At 37.8% G+C, this 26790-nt stretch overlaps 2 protein-coding genes across 3 annotated transcripts in view; one reads left to right on the top strand and one right to left on the bottom strand.

Annotated features, from left to right (window-relative positions):
• Positions 1 to 26790, top strand: part of dock1 (dedicator of cytokinesis 1) — a 305592-nt gene that overhangs the window by 127808 nt on the left and 150994 nt on the right. The window lies entirely within an intron of this gene.
• The window catches only part of LOC137055567 (inhibitory synaptic factor 2A), a 46162-nt gene continuing 20883 nt past the window's right edge, over positions 1512 to 26790 (bottom strand). Inside the window, exons 3-4 of the mRNA XM_067429395.1 lie at positions 23370 to 23441; positions 1512 to 3617 (exon numbers count right to left, since the gene is read on the bottom strand). Of these exons, the coding sequence (XP_067285496.1) occupies positions 3434 to 3617; positions 23370 to 23441 (256 nt within the window). The 3' untranslated portion in view covers positions 1512 to 3433. The remainder of the gene's footprint in view (positions 3618 to 23369; positions 23442 to 26790) is intronic.

The following is a 26790-nucleotide window of genomic DNA, read 5'->3' as shown; positions in this document are numbered from 1 at the left end:
TTAAATAAGTATTGTTTGAGATGATGTTAGCCCTGTTTTTCTAGATATTTTCATCACTTAAACGTACTTTCCGATAAAAAGGGGTGTTTGAGTTTCAGTACGGCTGTCACTCCACTTTATCTCGTTTCTGTACACACAGATTTCTGTTATATGGGAATAACGATTACATTGCATTTCACTCACTGATAGTGAGAACTGAATGTTCATTAAATCCACAAGTGTGTACAGGACCAGAATGAACAAGTTAATGCGTCTGAGATGTGTTTCACTTTTGCAGGTCCAGTGCTAGCAAATTACGCAGACGGCGGTACGTGTCTTGACTCGATAAATGAGTTTGTCACTTTGCTGTGTGTGTGTGAGAGAGCTGTATGTTGTTAGGAAAGAACAAGGTATCTTCTCCCTCTAGATAGTTAGTGTGTCGGCAGAAGCAGGGGATGTTTAGGCGTCACAATGCTTGTGGAAACAACGTGAGGTTGTGTGTGAGTCTTTCTGCCTGTATCGCTCTGGCTCTCCATGCTCCATTTTATACTCTTTCATGTTTCTTCATCTCTCTCCCATATGAATGAATCTCATGGCAAAATACATGTTTTATTCAAAATCAAAAGAAAAAAAATGGAAAGGAAATGATATTTAGCTTACAGAAAATGAAATCTTTTTATGATCTTTAATAATATTTGTATTGACATTTATTTTACAATTAAGCATATTTTCCCCCTTTTTATTCTCATTACTGTAAATTAATGCAAAAAAAGTGGAAATGCATGTTTTATTAAAACGTGCTACTTTTTTAGGAAATTACTTTTATTTTTGTTTTGTTTTTTAGCATTTAAACACTGCATTGTTTTCTTATATATGGTCAGGCACTTGCATATGTCATTCGATTATTCAAATCTTACCAAAAGCAAGCTTGCATGGAGTAATGAGGTTTTTGACCAGGGAATTTCTGAGAGTTTGGACATGCATGTTTTGTCCGTCATTAGATCACATCTAAATGCATCGAATTACATTTCAATCAATTTCATGGGTGTTACGTTTACTGTAGCTATGTGGCCACTCAAGTTACTCAAGATGAAGTGCTAAGCACAGGCTATTTGAGACAGTATTGACTGTGACTCCATGTCAAACGCTAGCCTAACACACTCTTCTCCGCTCCTCAAATTCATAAAACATGAAAATGCTGAACTTATTCAAAGAACCAGTTCTTTATTTTCCCTTGCACTGCAAACGAGCAGAGACGCTGACACTTGATGATAGAGGTGGGCGGAGTTATGAGGCTTTACTGGCCGCTTGAGGAGCCAATGAATTTATGACGTTTAGTCACAAGCTCTTTTTAATACTTTGCATTGGTTAATTATTTGGAAAACCTACAGAAAGACATAACAGTAATGATTTAGGAAAAAAAAAGAAATTCTACAAGGTTGTGTATATATATATATATATATATATATATATATATATATATATATATATATATATATATATATATATATATATGCATATACAGATGGTGTGCTGTGACAGGCAGACTGCGATGCTCTGTGTATTCTGACAGCTTTCTATCAGAACCAGCATTAACTTCTTGAGCAGTTTGAGCTCCAGTAGCTCGTCTGTTTGATCGGACCACACGGGCCAGCCTTCGCTCCCCACGTGCATCAATGAGCCTTGGCCGCCCATGACCCTGTGGCCGGTTCTCCACTGTTCCTTTCTTGGAGCACTTTTGATAGATACTGACCACTGCAGACCGGGAACAGCCCACAAGAGCTGCAGTTTTGGAGATGCTCTGACCCAGCCGTCTAGCCATCACAATTTGGCCCTTGTCAACTTGCTCAAATCCTCACGCTTGCCTGTTTTCCCTGCTTATATACTTATATATATTCTAGAAGGATTATGATAATGAGAATTCTGGGGAAAATGTGTTTAATTGAACATAAAAATTTGAGCCATAACACACAAACAAGGTTGAATCCTGACTCAAAGGTTGATCCTGAAAATGGTTTCATTTTCACTTCCTTTTTTTAGGTTATATATCATTTCATTCTCTCTTGAAATATCACCTGAACATGTTTTTGTTCACCTGTGACTAAATTTCCTTTCTGAAGAGCCTTTATGAACGTTGTCATGGTGAAGACAAGCTGACCTGCTCTCATTACACTCTCAGACTGTCAATTACCTCCCGTAAGAGCCGTGACACACACACGTGCTCCACAGGATCTTATTTGCTCTGGTGTTCTTCATCATTTTTCTTTTGGAAAAAGGGAACATTGTTTGATTCAGTGCAGATGTCACACCAGACAGGATGTGATGTGGATTCTTTTGTTTAAGTAAAAATACTTTTAAAAAGGTACTTTTCTGCAACACTACAAACTGTTCGGCTTTGTAGTTAGTATTTTTATATTGCACCAAGAGGTCAATCTGTGACATTTAGATTCTGTATTATTATCCAAACGTCTTTTTTTCTTCCATATGCAGATTAGTCCAGCTATAAGTGACTGTGTCACATGACGTCCTGTCACAGAAAGTAAACGTTTACCGTTGTTTCCATGGTTAAGTCTTGTAGTTGTATTAGAAAAACGTTATTTGAAATGAAATCATTTAAAATTAACGGACACTGATCTTAAAACGCTTCCTATAATTTCAATAATCCAATAATTGAGAGAATTTTATATATAGTGTGTCTAGAAAATCTTTAAATGTGTGATTATTACGAATCTAGAAAAATAAGTCATACTTTTTTCCCTTTTTTTCTGGTAATAATAGTATATGAAAGTTTATATGAATTCACAGAGGCTTGTAAGATTATTTCCATATATAAATCCCATATAATGAATTTGTTGACCGGTTTGCTTTGCAAATAAATACATCCTCAAGTGAGTTTTTAATCCATGAATTCATGGATCATCATCATCATAATCCAGTGCATCTGAAGAGTTGTGCTTCCGTTTAATGCTGTGATTGCGTCGATTTCCATGAGGAAGAGAAGACCAAATGGAAAAGGTTATGTCCTGCTTGTGTTTTAAATATCGTCCTGATGTTACAAACCTTTAGTAGGATGTGAACCAAAAATAAATAAAATAAATGTAAAGCAAGATTGGTTATTGGTTATCCAGTTATGTCTCTCGCTCTCTTAAAATAATTTTACGCTCTGCTTGAGGGAAATAGTTTCGTTATACCTTTTTTCCTGGAAGCAAATTCCATATTTTTTTCTTCTGTTAAATATACATATTTTTTCAATGCTGGCTGCAATATTTCCAAACCAAGTTCAGTGCTCGCATCCATACAGTACTAAAGGAGGAAACAAAACAAAAAAGGATTTTCCTGTATCATCCTGATCAAAAACGCCTTTGTGGAGAGATGCACATTGTGCATTCTGTCGTTGAGCTCCCTTCTTGAAAATATGATCAAAAGCGCAATAAAGCGGTGTGTAATCCTGCGGTCACATAAACCAGAGTTTCCAGCGCGCGTGTTTCTTGGCCTCCGCTTTGGACTTGCGTTTGGGCGTGGAGCCGATGGTCTCCTGAGGATAGGGCAGAGGGGGGAACAGGGACTCCTCCGTGGGACACAGTCTCTTCATCAGAGGCTGTAGCTTATCTTCCTGCAGTTTAAAGTCCAGCTCCACACTGCAGCACAAAGAAAACAGACAGATAAAATGCAGCTTCAGCACAATTTATATTACAGGAAGAGGAACACAGAATAAATCAATGGTAGAAAGTGGTTTATTTATCAATCGAGAGTATTTTTACAGTACACTTTATTTCTGTAATTGATGTGTTAAATTGAGTTAAAATCACTGGGATTCAATACAATAACCCGAAGTGTAGGTGATAAAGGTTAGGTAGATTAAAGGGTTAGTTCACCCAAAAAGGAATGTCATTAACTCCTCACCAAACCCGTAAGAGAAGACAATGCTGAATAAAGTCGTAGTTTTTGTTATTTTTGGACCAAAATGTATTTTCGACGCTTCAAGAGACTCTAATGAACCCACTGATGTCTCATATGGACTACTTTGATGATGTTTTTATTCCCTTTCTGGACATGGACAGTATAGTGTACACTCTCGGACTAAATATAAAATATCTTAAACTGTGTTCTGAAGATGATTGGAGGTCTTACGGGTGTGGAACGACATTAGGGTGAGGAGTTAATGACATCAATTTCATTTTTGGGTTAACTAACCCTTTAATTAGATTATGTAACTCGCCATTAAACAAAAGAAGGAAGTAGAATGCCACGCTTCTTCTTAGCGTGAATCATCGAATCGTCGCTCTGTTGAGAATGTCATGTGTTAACCGAGAACATACTCTTGTTGTCTGAACTTAATCCGGGACTCGTTTTTAGAACCAGCATACCTCGAGTAAACAGGGTTTGGGTTAATCATCCGAGAGTTGATGGTACATATGATGGTATGTTAACCTTTTATCATATGATATAAATATAAGACAAAAACCCAGTTGTTGCTCTGCATCATGTTTGTAACTAATCTGCATGTTAGATCTACAGGCCTGGGCCAGGGCGGGGAGCATTAATGCATTCAATCGACAGCCTTGCGTATTTACAAATATTTAGGGTCAATGTTTATTTTATGGGAATGATTTTTAGACTATTAAGAGGTCATATTGGCTTTGCTATCACTTCAGAGGTAGGAGGTTTAATTACATAAATATAAAATAAACAATATATATTGCATGATTATTATTATTATGTCTTCATGAAAATATCATAGATTTAGACTTTGTTTTTATTACGCAAAATATAATTTCTATTTTTAATATTTCAAAAAAAATAAAATGAAAGAGAAGGCCATGAACCTCATTTCATTTTTGATTCTAGCTCTTCTGCATTATTATTTGTAGACTGTGTGAATGGAAAATTGTATAATGGAAGGAAGGTAGCGGTGGCACGATCCCGTTTCCAGATGGTCTCAAGCTGCTGTTTTCTTATACTTTCCTTTGACCTAAAGCAGTGAATTAAGAACTTCAGGTTCAACAGATGAGGAAGCTTAAAGATCTTTATTATATTTCTCTCCCTATAGAATATAGTTTACAGAGTTGATGTTGCTGGCTGTGTAAAGATAAGTGTGTGTGTGTGTGTAATCTCCTTCTTCTGGGTGCATTCGGTCTCTGTGGGTGTTGCATTGTGGGATTTATCCTTTGGAGCATTCGTCTTATGTGCCAGAGATAATCCAGCGTCCACTACACATCTGATTCCTGCGATGAGTCACATTACACTCCCCGATTAGAGCAGAGATGGGGTGAGAGTGAACGAGTCAATATGAGAGAGAGAGAGGGATTATATCACTTTAGCAGACTGAACAAACTTCCGCCTCTTGGAGGACAGAGTGTTTGTGCACTTGCAGATCTGAATGCTGGATTTTATTGCGTCTTTATATTTCGAGTTCTGAAATGTGGTTTGATAAGACATTTTCAAAGTCTTTGTAAAAGAGTACATGTCAACCAATTCGTTTTTATTTCCTACAGAAAACTCCATAAGTCATCTTGAGAGCTGAATGTGACAGGTTGAAATAATGCTTCAATTTAATGTAATTATAGCAATTGAGATATTCATAATTAGCTTAAACCGACATACAGTACAGGCCAAAAGTTTGGACACAGCACTATTTTTAAAGTTTTTGAAAGAAGTTTCTTTTGCTCATCAAGCCAGCATTTATTTGATCAAAAATACAGAAAAAAATTAATATTGTGATATATTACAATTTAAAATAATGTTAATTTATTTTAAAGGATCATTTATTTCTGTGATCAAAGCTGAATTATCAGGATTGTTCCTCCAGTCTTCAGTGATCATGATCCTTCAGAAATCATTCTAATATGAGGATTCATTTTCAAAGTTGGAAACAGTTCTGCTGCTTAATATTTTTTAATAACTTGTGATACTTTTTTTATAATACTTTGATGAATAATAAGTAAAAAAAATAATAAAAAAGAAGCAAATGTTTTAAAAATAGAAATCTTTTGTAACAACAATATACACTACTGGTCAGTCATTTTGGGTCAGTTTTTTATTTTATTTTTTATAAATCAATAGTTTTATTCAGCAAGGATGTGTTAAATTGATAAAAATTGATAGTAAAGCAGATTTGTATTATTTGAAAATGTTTTTATGTTGAATAAATGAATTTATCTACCTTTCGAACCTTTCGAATTTATCTACCTTATCTACCTTTTGAAGAGCGTTTCCAACACTCATAATGAATCCTCATCTGAGAATGATTTCTGAAGGATCATGATCACTGAAGACTGGAGGCACCATCCTGAAAATTCAGCTTTGATCACTGAAATAAATGATCATTTAAAGTATAAAAAATGTAAACCCAAATATTTTAAATTGTAATAATATATCACAATATTACCTTTTTTTCAGTATTTTTGATCAAATAAATGCAGGCTTGATGAGTAGAGGAAACTTCTTTCAAAAACTTTACAAATAGTAATGTGTCCAAACGTTTGGCCTGTACTGTATTTTATACCATATGTGCTCATTTTGCATTGGTAGATTTTAGATTGGTTGAACTGATTTAAGAGATAACACTTCTATTAAATAGTATGAAACATTACAAGATAAATGTTGAATTTTTTATTTTTTTTTATCATTATAACTCAAATGTCATTTATTTTATTTATTCAGTGGTATGAGACAATCTTGACTTCAGCAAGATTTAACGTGACCTTCAATGCCTTATTCGGTATAGAAGATCCAGTGTTCACATGTTAATGGTGAATTTCTGTGGGTATTTGATTTGCATTACTTTTTAAAGCGTTTTCTCTCACTAAGGTATTTTTAAAGAAGAAACATCCTGTCAATATCGTACCTTTTCAGTTATCAGTTGTTGCTTGTCATGTCCTGAGATACGGAAAAGTAGTATGTTTCTCTGTGGTGATGAAGTGAAAGAGACTCATATTCCCGTCTCGCTGACAGAGCGTTCAGATTAACAGATAGAAAGAGACATTTAACACTCTATAGCCAAACCGCTGCCTGTTCAGAATGCATTTTACGGATGTGACGCACCAGCATTGATGGGGTTTATTTTGCCAACCCGCCATTCAACATGTGAAATGAAGTCTGTCTTTGAATTACTTTACAGAGAAATGCATTGCTTTCCTGTTGATTTCACGCACTAGATTCTACAAAGCATCTTTCAGAAACGCGTTCATTTCAAATTCCAAAAAATAAATGCACTGAATTGCATATTGTCAGCCAGCCTATATTTAAAGCGGTGTTTCCTTGAATCCGTTGAACAGCGAGTGTTTGGCTTGAAAGTGAAAGGTTATGTAAGGTGTGTGTGTAACTGAAGACTCAGCGCATTCGTTTGTTGTGTGTCTGGCCTTTGCATTCACGCACGGCGCAATGCAGCAATTAGCAAATTAATCTCACAGCACAACCTGGTGATTATGCCCTTATCAATATGACCATGTTCTTGCTACAAAGAGACACATACAAATCACTCATTACCTCAATAAGTCTCAAGAAGGTCTTTGAAGAAGTCTGAAGAAGTTTCTCTGAGAGCTTCTCACAGCCGGTGATCATTTGCTGGTTCATTACTGTGCTTTGTAGCTTCATATTGCTGGAGAGACTTTATGTTAAAGTCAGATGCTGATTTTTACATTTCAAACATGTTTGTTTTTATTATTATAATATTATTATAATTATTTTTATTTTCCTGTTTGATATTTTTTGTGCTTTGTGTGGATGTAATATATGCAAAAAAATGGCATGTTTGATTTTTCAAAATAAATGATAATTGTATGCGTGTGTATTAGTATATGATTTTAAATTGACTTAATTATTAATCTAACTGTTAACTACAATTTTTGCTTATGGATATATGAATATGAAAATTATATTTTTACATTTAAAGCGGCATATGTGTCATCAAAGTTAATGCAACAAAAAATAAGACAACTTCCAAAAACATAAGTGTGTAATGTTTCCAAACTTTTGACAGGCACTGAATATAATATGCGTTTTTTGTGGATCGATGCACAAAATAAAATAAAAATAACACTTGCATGCAAACAGCACTGGCTTGATGAAGCATGTGACAGTTTTATAAAACGTTCTCATGCCGACCTGTATTGTTGAGCTCTGAGTTCTCTGGTATGTATCCATTTTTCGTAAAGAAGAAATCATTTTAGGTTGCCCGAAGAAGTAACTACTTTTCGACTCCATAAGCTCTTAATATTTGTGTTTAATGGGAATATTAATTTTGCTCTCTGACTTGAAGTGCAGGCTCTTTTTTTAGCCGAGGCATGACATACGGTACAGTGCTCACTATTTCTAGCTTTGGAATCACAAATCAATGTTTAATATTTCTCTCTGGATCAATACGGTTCTCCACAGTATAAACTAGAGCATCATTAGAGAGCAATGCAGCGAAGTGGCTGTCTAAAGGACGTCAATATTTCATTTACATTAGAGAGTCGAGCGCGTCGCAACCGCAACTCGAGCCAGCGTGAACGCGGCGCCGTTCTCGTTTCCGTCTGACAGGCCTAGATTCCTCTCTCTCTCTCTCTCTCTCTCTCTCTCTCTCTCTCTCTCTCTCTCTCTCTCTCTCTCTCTCTCTCTCTCTCTCTCTCTCTCTCTCTCTCTCTCTCTCTCTCTCTGACGCTTGCGTGGTATATTTCATTGATCGTTCGTCTTGTCTCCTGCTCTCCGCCCACGACTGTTGTCACGACCGACGCTTTTCACTGTTTCTAAGCCGCTAATTAGAAGCTGAAAGCCGTTGATAAGGCTGTATATCCCTGCTCATTGCCCCTGCATACAGCTTAGCGCTGTATTCTTTTATGTGGCGTAGGCTTTCCTTCCCTTCATCCCTCAGGATGAGGAGTGGTTTGATCTCTCTCTGCTCCTCCTGTTTAAGCTCATTAACGTAGAGGCCCTCTCATCCCATTCTCGTGGCAGCGTTTACACAGGAAACGCATCAGTGTGGCGCTCAAGTGCTCACGGTGACCTGATGTTCACAAGATGCTGACTGGGAACAAATGTTTTTTTGTTTCTGAGATGTAACAATGTCAGAAAATACTGGAAACAAAATTTCCACCCACATCTTCATATAATTGGTGTCAATTTCGACACTGTCTTTTCTGTTTTCTTGACCCACTTTCAAGTTTTGGGGCTTGAAATTCTACATCAACTATTATGCATAGAGTTTGAAAACTTTTTCTGTTAGGCTAATATATCAAATATTTACAAAGGTTTTGCTGTTAATATATGATTAAGCAACATTGCTTCATTGTGCAATTTCAAAGAAGTCTCCACAGTGCATTTTTTGTTCATTTTTTAGGTAAATATGGCTGCATATTAGTGCATGCATGAATAAATGTGTTTTATACCTATTTTTATTGTATAGCTGCATTGCTGATCCTTGATGCCTCTGGTGAATTTTAGCATCTTTTTTGCTTGGCTGTAAAAGTTTGTTAGCTTAATTAGCTGGCTCGCCTCTGTTTGTACTCTGGATATGTGCTGAGAAGCGTTTGATACTGATCGTCTAGCTGGTAATTAGTGTTTGCCAAAGCAGGCTTCACTGTTGCTCGCGTTTAGAACAGAATCGTACTTCATGCAAATGTCTGACCAACACATTGAAAGTTCACACTCCTGTTAAATATACGTTCATATGCAGGTGTTGGGCCCTATGAAAGAATATAAGGTTGGCCCCCCTTCCGTACCAAATATACAGGCTGACCTATAGTGATTCAAAATCGTTGTCAGCAATTTAATTGTGTGTTAATTTAGGAGAAATAAGACGTTTTTTGTATTATGTGTTACTCTGGTAGATTATACATTTATAATTTCTGTCTCTGTAAAAACTGCCATATAGATATTTTTTAGCCTGACGTGGTCATACTCAATTCTGGTCAGAATATGAGTCTGAAACTGCTCCATTGGGCTGTGATTATGGGGCGTGTTTCAAACGAACCAGGAAAGCAACCCAACCAGTTGAAACACGCCTCATAATCACAGCCCAATGGAGCAAACCGATCAGAGCAACGAAGCGACGCATTGTCAAATGTCAACAGACAGAGCTCAAATACACTGTGTTGCCAAGTCCACGTTTTTTTCCGCGGTTGTTTTCTATGTCCGCGGGTTGAAGCGACTATTATGTGATATATAGACCCATGAGTGCGAATTTTAGCAGGCAACCTTGCCAAAATAACACACATTTGACCCCCCAAACGCCATTTTTCCCTCGGAGAACCCCCCGAGAAACTACTGTTTAGGGCTAGTAGTTGGTGGGTTTTGTTGTGAAAACTTGGCAACCCTGTCTGCTGGAATAAACGATCTTTGCCGGTGTTGTAAAAAAAAAAAAATATTTATTGATACACAGAGTACTTACCCAACATGATCATCATTTCTGAGAGAAATTATGAAGGTGCTCTCCGTTTAGGATTCGATTAAATATAATCCAAGCTCCTTTGATGACGTGATGATTACGTTACTGATGATCATCTGTCCATCATCGTCTAAAGGCCGCCCTGATGATTTCATTGGTCTGAACAGTTTCTGTTCGGAGACAATTACTCCTCTATGGAGCAATGCCAGACCGAACTGCCCGACCTAAAAATGTTGTGGGCGGGGCTAAATTTGGCTGGCATCCAAGCTAGATATTTTTAATATTATCTCATAATTTAGCAGCAGGTATATTAGGCTGCTGTCACTTTAAGACCTGATGCACAGATCCTTTATATTCTTTCTCAACTGTTTACATTCACTTTCAACATTATTTTGTGTGTATTTGAGTGTTAAAACACTAAGTAGCTCAATTTCATGCAGGTGTGAGCAGTGTGTACATTCCCATGCAGAAATTCAAGCCCTGAAACGGCAACAATATATTTATGTGGAGAAAATGAAACTAGTGGGCAAGCGGAGGCGGGGTTTGTGCATCACTTGCTGAGAGAGAGAGAGAGAGAGAGAGAGAGAGAGAGAGAGAGAGAGAGAGAGAGAGAGAGAGAGAGAGAGAGAGAGAGCAGCTGGTATCATGTGTCTGTTCTGGGGTAAAGGAGTATTGGAAGACTTTCAGATATTTCAGTATCAATATGTATCGAAGAATGTATTCTTAACAAGACTGCTTTGCGCACAGTATTTTTTCAGATGCCTTTTTTTTAAAAATACTTCAATTGAAAAAGTGTATATGATAAAATTCAACCTGCCAAAGTGGCTGTTAGGAGTGGCCCTAACCCACGCCACGTTTCATTGTGAATCAAAGGAGTCATTTGATTGGTTTTTAATTTCCTTTAATATGTAATCTATCAAATATGAATATATTGCCCGTTGCCCATAGACTTTGTGCCTCTTGTACATTTTAGTAGCTTATTTGCTTAGCTGTAAAAGTTTGTTAGCTCAATTAGTTGGCCTGTCTCTGGCGAGATTTGGAAGGATTTGTTGTTTGTGTCAGTGTGCGACTCTGGCTTTGGAAAGGAAATGTATCTGTGCCAGAGACAACAGACTGACACCCCAGTGAAAGTGAATCTGTCTCTCATTAGCACCAGATGCCCTCTCATCACTCACACGAGCACATATCTGTGAGGCCGCAGCGCTTGATGTGGACCGCTGGGGGTTTGGGTCGAGCTTCGCATGCTCGGATTCAAAATCGTTTCACGAGGCGTTCTGCCGTCTGTCATGTTTCTTAGCGCTCGGCCGGCCGCGCGTCACTGACACTCGTTAGAATGGAGAGGAGCGCGCAAACACACGCAGAGATAAAGAGCGCGGGTCGAGGCCTTTCAGCGGGGAGATGCGGTGCCTCTGAAGGCCGGCTCGTATCTCAGGCTCATTAGCAGAGGGGACAGTGTGCCCAGATAATCATCTGTGTGAGAGAGCGACTCGGAAGAGCTTTTAATGAAACATTCATTATTCTTTCCTTCTGTCTCTCTCTCTCTCTTTCGGTGTTGGTGGTATGATGCACTTATCACGCACCTAAACAAGCTCCTTTCATTTCTTTTTGTTCTTTGTTTCCACAAAGCAAGACCTGAAAATGAAGACACTTTCATTTCCTTGATTTCTGCATCGGCTTCATCACTTTCATCTCTTGGTGGTTTTAGAGAGACTCACTCAAACTACTGCGTTTGTACTTGGGATACACGGGAAGTGTTTGATACTACCTGCTAATTAGTGTCGTTGCTCGCCGTTAGACCGGAAACGTACTTTACGCAATGGCGCAAATGTCTGACCAACACATTGGAAGTTCTCCACAACTCCACGTCCTGTTGAATATACGTACATATGAGAGGAATTCAGATGTCTCTATAATTCATACAGATGCTACTGAGATAAACATGTCAACTTCAGCTAACTTGTTTAGCAAGAATCTTTTCATGTTCATCTCTTTGTCAGTAGTTCACCACAAATGGTGTTATAAATCACAGGCTCGTATCTCGCCCCAATTCATTTTATTTGTTTGATTAAATGTACTTATTTAGTATTTAATTAAAATAGTAATAATTATTGTTGTTCATTTATTTAAATTATTTATATTATTAAATGTTTTTATTTACATATCTGTGTAAATCATACATACACATATACTTAATTATTTTGGTTTATTTATTTACTTATTTATTTGTATATTTATTTCTATTATGCAATTTAATTTTAATTTATTTTTATTTTATTTAATAGTTGTAGTTGTTATTTATTAATGTATATATTTACAATTATTTATTTATTTACTTAATTTCATTTTTAAATATAATTTATTTGTGTGACGAGACAAACACTTCTATCCCAGTTACTTTTTAAGAAACTGGGCTAGAGTTTTTCACTCAGTGTTGGTATGGCCGTTGTAAAGATTCCCCTTACATATCTATGGATCCAAACATCATAAAGATGTGCTCGTGAGACATTTTTGGGGCAGTAAGCACCTGGCTGCGCCCTAGCAACCAGTCAGAATGTTTTAACAACTGCTTAGCAACAGCCTAGAAATCATCAGAACATCTTATTCCTGCGTCGGCGTGCTGAGTTTTGCACACTTTCTTCGTTTGAAAAATAACAAGATGACTTATACATTTGTACTTTAGTCTCTAGCTGGTTTGTATTTGCACCCATAGAGAGTCAAATATATATATAAAACAACAACAAAAAAACCTTGGACCACCTTTTCACAAAAATGTTAATAATGCAGATTGAGTCTCTCTCTCTCTCTCTTTTTCTCTCTCTCTCTCTCTCTCTCTCTCTCTCTCTCTCTCTCTCTCTCTCTCTCTCTCTCTCTCTCTCTCTCTCTCTCTCTCTGTAAGGTATTAATACATCTGTCCATCATACTTTGCTTCGCTCTATCTACAGATTAAACCGTATCTCGAAAGTGCGCGCTCACACACACACAATACGCTCTCAATAGCCACCAGCTTCACTAGGGTATCACCGTAGTATCTATAGCAACCAGCCGGCTCTGAATAAAGCCAGAGTTTCTGTGTTAGCATGGAGAACATCATTACTCTAGCGTAAAGGAGAGGAGAGAGGGTTTGGAGAGTGTGCGAGAGAAAGAAAGATCTCCCGGTGTCTCTGTGCTGAACGTTTAAACATCTCTGTAATGTAATCATCTCCACTCCCTTCAGCTCACCTCTAATGGTATTTGTGTGTGTGTGTGTGTGTGTGTGTGTGTGTGTGTGTGTGTGTGTGTGTGTGTGTGTGTGTGTGTGTGTGTGTGTGTGTGTGTGTGTGTGTGTGTGTGTGTGTGTGTGTCTGCGCTCTGTGCGGTTCAGTCCACCTTCTCTGCCATTTCAGAAGAGCACTGAACATGGGATGATTTTTACCTCACAGTATACTCTCAAAAATATTTGTAGTCTTTGTAATCCCTATTTGCCTACCTTTACTATGCCCTAAATGTATTTACTGTTTTTGTAAAGGAAAAGTACACTCATTCCTTTGAGTGTGTAACAGAAGAGTAGGCAAGCTTTGGGACAAACTACTTCATCATTATGTATGCGCATCTTTAAAGGAACACTCCAACGTTTTAGAAATAGGGCAAATTAGAAATTTGCTACATTTAGATATATGGGAAAATGCATTTTTGTCTTAGTGCATGGATTGTATTATTTTGGCAGGGACTATATTATGGGGAACTACTGTGTGTGATGTGATCCCAATGTGATGTGATTACTTTTACTCGGAACATGCTAGCTGGCAACATAGGATTCCATTCATTATGCTAAGCTAAGCTAGCGGCGACCCTGCCAAACTGAAACAAAGCATGCACTGAGACGAAAATGCATTTTCCCACATATCTAATTGTAGGAAAGAAGTTGAATAAGCCCTATTTCTAAAAACGGTGGAGTGTTCCTTTAACAGACAGCCCTGTCACTTACTCGTGTGCATCTCGTCACCGTTTAAACGGTCCCTGTCAATCATCTTGTCACAGTTACATTCCTCCAGTTAATGAGCAAATGTGTCATTACAAAAGTTTACAATGCTGTTGGAGATGTGGATAAGAGTGATTTAATTATCAGTATATAACCTGACAAAAATATATCTATTCACTCAAACTCTGTTATCTAAACCTCTCTACTTAAAGGATTAGTTCACCCATGAATAAAAATTCTCTCATTAATTACTTACCCTAATGTCGTTCGACATCTGTTTTCGGAACACAAATGAAGATATTAGTGTTGAAATCCGATGGCTCAGAAAGGCCTTCATTGACACCAATGTCCATTCCTCTCTCAGACCCATAAAGGCACTAAAGACGTCGTTACAAAGCTCATCTCACTACAGCGACTCTACAATCATTTTATGAAGAGACGAGAATAGTTTTTGTGCGCAAAAAAACAAAAAACGAGTTATGTAGTTATGGGCCGATTTCAAAACAAAGATTCGAACGGTTATGAATCAGTGAATTGATTCATGATTCGGATCACCAAAGTCACGTGATTTCAGCAGTTCTATTCTGTCGCTTCTATTCTCGTGTCTTCATAAAATGATTGTAGAGCCGCTGTAGTGAGATGAGCTTTGTAACGGCGTCTTTAGTGCCTTTATGGGTCTGAGAGAGGAAATGACATTGGTGTCAATGAAGGCCTTTCTGAGCCATCGGATTTCAACACTAATATCTTCATCTGTGTCTGAAGATGAACGGGGGTCTGACAGGTGTCCAACGACATGAGGGAAAATAATTATTGACAGAATTATTTTTTTTTGGATGAACTAACCCTTTAACTGTCGGACTTGCACATCTGCCATATTTGTAGTTTTTAAACTGTATTTGTGTTTGCTGTTCTAATCAAATCCTCATCCAACACACAATGGGCTGATGGCGATATTTAGCCCCTGTAAGACCTTCGTTCATCTTCTGAACACAAATGAAGATATTTTTGATGAAATCGAAGTGTTTTCTGAACCACACATAGGCAGTAACATAATTGCAACTTTCAAGGTTCAGAAAGGAAGTAAAGACATTGTTAAAATAGTCCATGTGACTGCAGTGGTTTGGGTTTAAGAAAAGCGCATTATAAATAAAATGTATTATTATTATTAACCTTAATGTTATGAAGCGAAGAGAACTTTTTCTGTGCAAAAAAAAAAAAAAAAAAAAACTAAAATAAAGTAAATAGAGTAAATACAGAGCAGTGCTTCCAAGTTCTATTTCAGAACAGCTCTCAATTAAATGTGCATAAATGTTATTTTTGTTTGGTTTTTTTGTGCACAAAATTACTTTACTGCCTTGAAAGTTGCAATGACGTTACACTGTAAAAAAAAAAAAAAAAATTCAGGCCTCCAATTGAACATTTTCTAGTGACTGGTCACATCTAAATTTTTCAGTTGGCCAAATCGAATTTCTGTTAATTAAATTGATTCAAAATTCACAGAATTTCCATTCGGCCAACTGAAAAATTTCGATGTGATCAATCACTGGAAAATTTTCAATTGGAGACCTGATTTTTTTTTTTACAGTGTATGGCTGGTTCAGAAACCTCTTGGATTTCATCAAAAAATCTTAATTTATGTTCAGAAGATGAATGAAGGGTTTGGAATTAAATGAGGGTATTTGGAATTTACATTTCACTGCCGGTTGTATTCTGTATAACTGTGTATGTGACAAATAAAACTCTTGAACTTGAACTTGGGTGAGTGTGAGTGAGGGTAAATGACTGAGTTTAATTTTTTGGGGTGAACTAGCCTAGCCCTTCTCATTTTCAAATTGTGTGTGATTTGTGATGCAGCATTTTTACCTCATCTCCCCATCAAGGTGCATGCCGTTATCATAAAAGTGCATAATGTGGTAACACTTCAAAGCAAAAGCAGCTTCACACACAGTATTAACACAATCAATGATGTAAACATCAAAGTTAAATTCTGCTAGTAACAGCTGTGAGCGAAACAACGGTGCCATTATTCAGCTCAATTCAGTTCAGTGTTGATTCATTCAACGTACAGTACTAATATAAAGAGTGAACATTGGTAACATCGTGGGTAACACTAGAATAATGCTCATTAGTTAACATTAGTTAATGTAGTAACTAACATGAACTAACCATGAGCAGTACATTTGTTAGTGTATTTGTTAACATACTCTTTTTTAATGTTAGTTAATAAAAAAAAATACAACTGTTCATGGTTTGTTCATGGTAGTTCACAGTGCATTAACTAATGTTAACAAGATTTTAATAATATACTCATAAATGTTGAAATTAACATGAAAGATTATTAAATGCATTATAAATGCAGTTAATTATTAGTTCAGTTTAACTAATGTAGTCAAACAATGAGCATTATTCTAGTGTTACCCACAATGTTACCAATGTTCCCTCTTTATATTAGTACTGTACGTTGAATGAATCAACACTGAACTGAATTGAGCTGAATAATGGCACTGTTGTTTTGCTCAGTTACTAGCAGAATTTAACTTTGAGGTTTACATCATTGATTGTGTTAATACTGTGAAGCTGCTTTGCTACAGTTTATAAAGCGCTTAAACAATAAATGTGACTTCATGTAGAAGAGGTGAAGTTATTGATTTGAGGGTACAATTTTTGCACGTTGCTTTTTCCTGGGAGTGTAGTGTACTACATCAATATCTTAATGGCAAGAATCTATATTTTTGTTGACTTTCCCCCATTTTTTGGGGGGAGTAAAAGAATAGCATAAATCATAGCAAGTTCAGTTATTGTTTATATCACAAATGGAGGAACGCGTTACGCAACAATGCTTAATATTCAGCTTGTTTGTTCAGGTCACTAACCCTGAGTTTAAGCCGTAACAAAAGTGATGCTTGCCTTAAGCATATTAGGGCCGGTAGAATTTGTGGTCCCCAACAGATTTGTGTTTTGTGATCCCTTTAAGCCCTGACTATTAAGCAGTTATTTCCCTCCAAATAGACCCTGGGAGATCTGTATCCCATCCGGACGGCCACATTAGGAAATGCAGTCTAGTGTGATGAAACGCGATGACATGGTTACCAGGAGAACAAAGTGCTGAAGAAGAATGTTAGCTTAGAGCAGCTCGACTTCAAATAAATTGAATGCTCCTAAATCGGCTTTTATGGGTGCACGATCTCTTCCCTCCCCTGAGTTTAGCAATCACCCCAGGGAGGGAAGGAAATGAAATTAATTGAAGTTGTTTGTTTGTATTTTTCATATGAATATTGAATATTCAGGGTTCAACATATTTCCACAGAAAATTATGCACTCCTCCCCAAAATTGCAGGTACACCAAGGTTACTCTAAACTACTCTGCTTGGGAATACTTTAACAAAAATGTAAGTTCATAATTCGGCCTTTGCTAGCGAGTCAAAGTTGTATTCTATGGAAATCGATCTTGTGTCCCAAATGCTGTTGATGGAGCTTAGCTTGTATTGATCCCAGGACATTCCTTTAAGAATGTCAGCCATGGGAAGATCCTTTAGAGAGAGTGAATGCCAGACAGAGGAGTAATATAGAGTGATGGAGGGATAATGATGCAGGAAATGAAGGTATGCAGAAGGTTAAACTGTGAAACTGAAGCTTGAAACAGTGGCTCGGCTCCAAAACCTACTGAGCCGTCTTGCTGTCTGCTGTATGCCTGGGTAGGTGACTGAAATAAACCCTCATACCTAACAACATCCGTTTAAAACGTCTGGCCATATTTGAACCCATTCTGAAGGAATCAGCACAGGAATTGCGTTCTTCATGCCTGATTTGGAACGCTCTGCATAGGCTGCATCTCTGTACGCCACACAGATAGTGCTTGGTTTGCAATCGATTACAAAACAGTTTGACACAAGCTTGTTGCTGTTCTAATTCTGTGATGCTCCACTTTGAATGAACATTCATGCTTATTAGATTTAGCTGTTTTTAATCTCTGTTTAATACTGTGCATTTCTAAGTATCGCATAATATTATTAATTAGCATTACTCTATATTCGTCCTCCATCTTGGATGGTTTGATTGCATTTTTATTTAGCAGTGCTTCCTATGCTAAGTTTACACACATTCCTGCCTTGCCAGTGTCCATCTAAAATGTATATACTATTTTGTAGGGGTGACCCCTAATAGTCGAAGATTCGATGCATCGATATGCAGGACCGGATTCGACCACTGATCTCATGGTCGAATCTTCGCGGGTGTTATGAAACGAGGATCATACCATTTTAGGCAATATGGGGCTGCTCAATATTAGTGTTATAGACGTGTCGCGGCTCTGAGTGATCGCCCCTTTAAGGGCACTGAGCTTCGCACCGGACACGCCACGCCTTTAAAAATCAAACACACACACCGATGGCGGCATTCAACGCCTGTCCGCGGCGATTAAATGTATATTTCCCTCAAATCGTGAATGTACATACTGATTTCACCCTGTGCTACAAGATACACTCATCATACAGCTCTTCTGTCAGAAGTCGATTCAAAATTGAGCTTGCGCGTATATAATGTTCACGTCTGCCTGGTGTGAGATCCTGAGACACAGCGCTGAGCTTCAGTCCGGTGTGAGACCCCCTTTAGGCACAATCGGCTTAAGAACGTGCATATAAACGCACTCAAAGTGTTTATCAAAATGTTCTTTTATATATTTGTGTGATGTTCTGTGTTTCGATCGCGGGTTTTAACTGTTATGAGAGAACGGTTCATTTACGAATGTGTAGTGTGGCCTAGTTTTGATCACTTTATTTAAAGTGGTGGCTGTGTCGTGTGTAAAGTAAAATAAAAATAGTCTTAGCCTCCTGCTGACCTGTCCTGCCCTTCGCAACCCGTTTATACCGTTTATTTTTTTACGGTCTATGGTTTACACACACACAGATGATTAGACTATTAGATTATGATCGGTCGACCATAGAGAGATTCGAAAATTCTGATTCGAATGTGTAAATCCTTAGTCGGGGACACCCCTACTATTTAGTCACATTTTGAATTATCTTTTATTTTACATTCTTAAAGGGGACATTCTTTATCTTACATTCTTGAAAAAAAAAATTAAGTCAGTAAAATATCCAAAAACCACCAGACCGGTGTTATATATTTTGTGCAATTGAGCACTTTCAATGTCCCAAATGTTTCCAACTATTTGTAAATCGTGAGAATTATTTTAACCAATGAACCGGGACACGTGAGGGAGTTGCCCGTCATTTGCGTCATATCTGCATTTCCCTCGGTTTCTGGTTTTATTTTGCTGAAACGTCATAACATACTTTTCCAAACACTTAGATGTGTCTAATATAATAAACAGAGCTTCGGAGCCTCATACTCATGACTGGAAAAGCAGAAATGGTACCAGCGTCTGTGTCATAATAAAAATCCCGCTGCTCGCGAGGAGTATGTATGCATAACAATCACTCCAGCGGCCTTGCTCAGCTCCACAACACTCTGTCCTGCTCTGATTCACACCACAGTAACGTTAATAATCACATCCATCAACATGATTTCTGCCCGAGTCCTATCCCGATTCTTTTCCACCGGCTGTGAGGTGAAGACCACGTGTCCCAAGATTCTGCGCTCAAACTTGGAGTCATCAAACTACGCCTTTATTTTGAATAGGCGCTCTCTAGCGGACGGAGAAGTTACAATGGACCTTTAAGTTTACATTTTTATCTTTTTTTTAATCTTCTTATTACTTTTTATAGTTCTATTTTGCTTTAATTTATTTCAGTTTAAATCAAGGCAGCATTTTTAAATCTTCGGTTAAGGTTTTTAGTATGTTTTTAGTTTTAGTTTGTTTTAAAATGCAATACTTGTATTGCATTTCATTTCAGCTTTATTTCAATTACAGAAAACAATTTTAGTTTTAGTTGAGACTACCAACGCTGCCTTGTGCCAAAGGCTAGAATTTGTCCAAAACAAGTGAATCATTTAGCTTCATACGGTTTAGAGCTGTCTTCATGTGCATGCACGTTTATGTTGCTGTAAATCTCTGAGTAGGCGGCTCATATGTTCTGGAGCACAGCCTGATTGTGAACGACAAACATGGATTCATTCAGAGCCGCTGCTGCTGAGACTGAACGGTGATCTGAGCTCTTGCGGTTTGTGTCATGAGTTTTCTCCATCTCTACCATATTACGCTAAGTAGAACACTTTAGCTCCTTCAGACTGAACTCTATTAGCATGATTTATGTGAATGTGAAGACATTTTGTATGTCTTCAGTGCAAACAAGAGTAGGCCTACGCCAAGTAATATTTTTAAACGCGTCATGTGCAGCAGTGGCAGATCTTAAAGTAACGGTAGCCTAATAAACCAGCTGCTGGGATAACTGTCATTAATGTTAATCTAAGAACAAAGGTAACAGAGAAGTTTCAATAAGGATTCATCTATTTCATTTATAATTTATGCAGTTAAGACTGTAAGGTGTTTGATGACTTTATTGTAATGGGTTTATGTGAAGATTGTTTTAAGTTCATTCAAATTAAAAGTATTTTAAAGCCTAATGTTGAAATGAATAGCTTTTAATTACAAATTATTACAATATAAAAACATTTATAATCGTGATTGATTGTTTATTTATGGAATATTAATATAATTTAAAATATACAATTATTTACATAAATATATGGTAACACTTTATGGTCCAATTCTCACTAGTTGCTTACTAGCATGCATATTACTATGATATTTGAGGTTTATTAGTACTTATAAAGTGCATATTAATGCGTGATCATATTCTACATCCCTACACAATACCTGAACTTAACAACTACCTTACTAACTATTCATTAGCAGTAATTCAGTTTATTGAGGCAAAAGTTGTAGTTAATAGATAATTGGACCAACATTATTTATAATTGTATAGATTTTTCTTGCATGAATGTTCCCCATATAATATAGTGCTGTATATCTATTAACTTAAGTAACAAACAGCATCAGTGCCTTGAACTATTCAAACAGATCAATTCACTGACATGAATAGGATAGATAGCTAATGAAATGATCCGTCGAGCATGTTGCTTCAGGACTATATGCAGCTCTGCTCATCCAGAGAGATCCGTTCTCTCTCCTGTCGAGTGTTTTCACTGGGCTGCGTGTAATTAGATTGCGTTTAATCCTTCCCTCCGCTTCAAAGAGAGCTGCTGAATTTGATTGTGTGTCTGTCGCTCGTCTTCTGCAGGGAGGCTCATCTTCTCACAGGAGCGCGGATGTCACTTTGACGCTTTCTATCTACAGCACTGCTTAGCTGTCCTCTGAGATGCTTCTCAGGTTGATTTTCTTCTGCTGATGCTCTACATCAGAATATATCAGGCTGTATATTTCTCTTTTTTCGGATTTGCATACATGTTAAATGGCTAGTTCTTCCACAAAAAAGGACAACAGGCGATTAGTATGACTCGCGTGCGCGTGCTTTAAAGTCTTGTGAAAGACTTTCTGTAAGGAATCTTGCATTTTTGCACAACAAGCTCTCTTGCCGATTACTACCTGTCAATTACCCAGACTCCCTTATGCACGCACTTCAGCTCTCATTGCACTTTAAGATGGCCATCCGCCCACCGGAGACGAAAACACTTAACAGTCTGACCTTTACGCACTCAGACGCACTTTTCTGCACCGACTCCTTCTGCAGAATGAGTGCATCTCACTTAAGTTCATTCAGCTGCTCTGAAATGATAGGATTGCGTTCACTACATATTGTTTGTGTTTGTCCTGTCTTTTGAAAAAGAATTGCATCTATACCTCTAAGAACTGCAGTACAGACAGATTCTAAGCTGTGGTAGAGCAGCTGAATTCAGCTGTAATAAAAGTTGTCATTATTTACTCTCTCATGCTGTTCCAAACTTGTTTACTATTGAGCATAAGGCATTTTTTTAAAATATATAAATACATAAACTTTATGCAACTTTGTGCATACACTACAGATGTGATGTAATATAAATTATTAAAATAAAAGGAATAGCCCCATTTACAACAAGCTATAATGCAATATGTTTTCTGACACCTTTCTATCAGAACCAGCATTAATTTCTTGAGCAGTTTGAGCTCCAGTAGCTCGTCTGTTTGATCAGACCACACGGGCCAGCCTTCACTCCCCACGTGCATCAATGAGCCTTGGCCGCCCATGACCCTGTGGCCGGTTCTCCATTTTTGATAGACTGACCACTTTAGACCGGGAACAGCCCACAAGAGCTGCAGTTTTGGAGATGCTCTGACCCAGTCAACTAGTCATCACAATCTGGCCCTTGACAAACTCGCTCAAATCCTTACGCTTGCCCATTTTTCCTGCTTCTAACACATAAAATGTGAGGACAAAATGTTCACTTGATGCCTAATATATCCCATCCACTAACAGGAGGCGTGATGAAGAGATAATCAGTGTCTGAGAAATTGTTTTAAATATTTAATATAGTATTTAATATATATATATATAGAAAATAAAGATGTTTTCATGTTTATTTTAGCTTGTGTATATGGTAGATTTTATTGTAATAACTTATGCAGTGCTGCTTTTCAAGTATATCTGTTGTGCAGCCAAACACATTTATTTTTATTCTAGCCTCTAGCTACAGTGGATGGGAAGAAAGCCAGTGAATAATGATTAGCCTATTGCTTTTTTTTGTAAATGTAGAATTTGTTGCACAAGTCTTATATACTTTTATTGTACATTAAGGATGTTTTCTTGTACTAAAATTATATTATGAACTGTTGTTAAAAGCAATAGAGCTACATAAAGATTCCACAGAAGAAATAACATCATGACGATGTGATTGGATAGGAGTTTGAGTAAATAGACTAACTTTCAATATTTGAAAGACATATTTCTTTAAATAACCAACTCAGCATCCAGAGAATGTTGTGCCGTGCTGTGTGGTGAGGGTGTCCCACTAAGGTCCTCAGTCTGTTGCTGTCAGTAAGAGTATTTCCTCTCCTTTATCTTGTTCATTACTCACACAATCTCTGATCAGGCTAAAGTTGATCTTTATTAGCGCAGCATGCGGTTGTAGCTCACTTGCTCTGGCTTCACACAAAATACAGCAACCAACCTGTAAATAATGCATGCGCTGTTCCGACACGTGTCGCAGTTGGCCGTGTCCTGTCCGGTCCGATAGGAGAGCCTGTGAGGAGATAAAGAGAGAGGACGAGTCATTACACAGGCTGTTTGGCCGCTCCGCCTACCCATTCGCTGCCTGCCTCGTTCGCTCTGTCGTTCCTCATTATCAGCTCACGGTCAATACACGCAGTGGGAAAGATATGTTAGCATTCTTCCCACCCGGCATTCTGCAGAGGACACGCAGGACGCCGACTGTGTTTGTGAGTGTAATCAGAAATGAGAGTACAAAACGGCCTTAGAATTTTTGTACGGCGACACTGCAGAAATGTCAACGCACAACATTGTTCTGCTTTTGATGCTGTTTTGGTTTGCTTACAGGAGCTAAAATGTGCTGATACATGTGCCTATCGCTTTTATCCAGACTCTAGTGAGCTGCTGTGGTTGTACTGTCTTCACAGGCAGCTGTCATTTAAAAGGGACGTGTTTTACCCCTTTAAGATTTTTTTATAAGATAAGTAATATAATTCTCTAGCCTGACAAGCCAGAGCCACATCAAGATGTTTGGTCTGGAAACTCACCATTGACGGCTCAATCTGAGGGGCGGATAAACGGTTGTCTTTCAAACTCCCTCTGCACGCGATAGGATAGCGCTACAACCAACCAGAGCAACGAAGGTGAAACAGAGCTTGTTGACAGATTAAACTTTCGCCGTATCCGGTCGGCTAAACTCCGAACACATCTTCCCTTCTTAAGAATGACTTCAGTGCCGTTCTTTGTTCTTTTCTCAGAGAAAAGCTTAACTCCAATTCTTCCAGAGTCGCAGTCAAAGCTGATTCGAAAGACCGCCGTTCGACAGTTTCTGTGTTTACTAGAAGCACGCAAACGCAACTCGGCCGTCGTCATTATGGCCCCGTCCACCGACTCTATACACGATGTGATTGGCCCGACCAGAGTTTGGTTTTTACAACAAGTGTATTGAGAGTTGCTAGATGACACTCGTGGGAGATTAGATTTGCTGCTGATAGGGTGCGTCTAGATTTCTAGGCTAATCATTTTTGAGTGGAAGGGAAAACGTGCTGTTTTCATGCATGTATCTTTAAATGCAAATGAGCAGCTTCTCCCCACCCCCTATCCAGAAGAGGTCAGAGCCTTTTCAGCTCGTACCTCAGATACTCTGCCAAAAACTTCTGTTTGGTTTTGATCTTCATCTCTATCGGTCATGCTGGCGTTGATCATCATGAAAGTGTATTTCTTAATGCGTTTTAAAGCCATATCAGTCTAAACTTCTAATTTGTGGTTTTCTGAGCAAACTCACCCGAAGCAGGCGCACAGAAAGCTGGATGTCAGACAGTGCGTCCCTTGAATACATCTTATTGCACTTAAATTGTCAGATACACACATGGTTCACATAAACACAATCGGTTATGTCTGTGAACATAAACAGAAAGTAAAGAAATCACGTGTATATTAGATCTGTGTGATCAGCATAATATATAGTACCTACTGCTATGTATTCTGATCATTTGAATCAAAAAACAAAAGAACACAGAAAATCATTCGCTGCTCTTGACTGAATAACTTCAGTAGCTTTAATAAGAATACATTTCTTACTTTAAAGCTGCTGTTAAATGCTGTTTATCTGGCGAGGAGATAAACATGGCGGACTGTGTACAGCTCACTGATGACAGGGTCTATGTTAATAGGGCGGAGTCTGTAAATCCTTAATTTAATTATATATATATATATATATATATATATATATATATATATATATATATATATATATATATATATATATATATATATATATATATATATATATATATGATCTTAACATCTATCGCCCCTTCTGAACTTTGACCCTGTACAGAGTCCACATAAACATGATTTGACATTACCTAACAAGAGGAAAAAAGCGGCTTTGTCCACTGCACATGTAGTTTGTATGTTCACACACTAGCCTCCGGCCTGTAGAGATACATTGAATATGATCTGACAGTAGAGTACATGGACGCATTTAGTACACAGCCATGACCATGGAGACTTAACCCTCGGCTTGATTCCGTCCCAAAATCCTCTGGGTTGGACCAGAGAGGGATTATTTAATCTCTGCAAGAATTTGCTTGATGCGATCATCCTCACCTATAAACAGACTGCGCTCGGGGGGAATTGGAAAGTTTGTTAAAGTTTGAAGCAGATCTTTTCGGATGTTGTCTTCTAGTTTTTGAGTTTCACTTCTGTTAGTCATTTTTAAGCTGTAGAGCTTTGTATGTAAATATTTGATTCAAAGCAAATCATAATCAGCCTATGTGTGTGTGATGTTTGTTGAAGCGGAGAGCTGTGTTCCTGAAATACTCAGTGCTGTTTTGTACATCAGCAATCAGCTTCACGTCGGCATTCTTAACAGCATGAAAAACAAAATCGTTATTCAAATGCCAAATAAATTATACATAATACTAGAATGCATCTCATTTTACTGTCACTCACTGGAGGTTTGCACACCTCCCTGTGACTGAGCCTTACAGTTCAGAACAAGCTCAATGTCCAGTGATTCCTCCTTTACCACGATAAAGTCTCAAAGTTATGCATGTGAGTTTTCAGTGTGAATTGAAAGTTTGCCTCAGGATGTATTCAAGGCAAATAAATGTACTCTAATGTTCAAAAGTTTGGGGTTAGCAATTGTTTTAAATGTTTTTAAAAAAAATCTCTTATGCTGCTAATCAATGCTGCGCTTAAATAAAACAGTCAATCAGTCAGAGCTGGAACATCTCATTCACTTTCTAAACTACTACTTATATTTAATATCGGTGATCATGGGTCTCTTAAATGAATAATTAATCATAACGTTTTGTGTATTATGACCAGAGGTTAAATAAGTTTGCAGAGGTGTATTGGTGATGTTTGGCCTGGTCACCGAGGCGAGTGTTGTTTGCGCTCCTCTCACTGAACAGTAGTCAGTGTTTACTTCTGATTCTTCATCTCTCGTGTTTGTGTTAGCTGTGAGTTTGCTCTGTTACTCCCTCCAGCAGGATTATGCTACAGTGGCCGAGTTGAATAATTCTAACGTTAATACATTTTAAAACAAATAGCATAAATATCCTTTCGTCAAGGAAGAGACGTGTGGAGACCTGGGGTCAGAAAATTCGAGAAGCTGCACTTCCATTGTTGGCTGCCATTAGTAATAACCGCCTGTCGTGTAACAATTGCTTTGCTGGCAGGAAGAAGGCGACCAATCGACCCCTCCGACTTGTCCTGCGATGGATGGCCAATGTCAGACTGACAGGAAGCCGACGGAGTGATCAATAGTTCTGATGAGGCGTGTTGTCATTATCTCTCTGTCTCTCTCATACTGTTGATCTGTTTCTTCACCTACACCCTGCCCGTCTCTCTGTAACTGAAGTATTTCAGCTTGA

This window comes from Pseudorasbora parva, chromosome 21 (assembly GCF_024679245.1).
Source record: "Pseudorasbora parva isolate DD20220531a chromosome 21, ASM2467924v1, whole genome shotgun sequence".
In the NCBI taxonomy this organism is placed as follows: domain Eukaryota; kingdom Metazoa; phylum Chordata; class Actinopteri; order Cypriniformes; family Gobionidae; genus Pseudorasbora; species Pseudorasbora parva.
The sequence above is the reverse complement of the archived record's forward strand: the minus strand, read 5'-3'. Positions and strand labels throughout refer to the sequence as shown.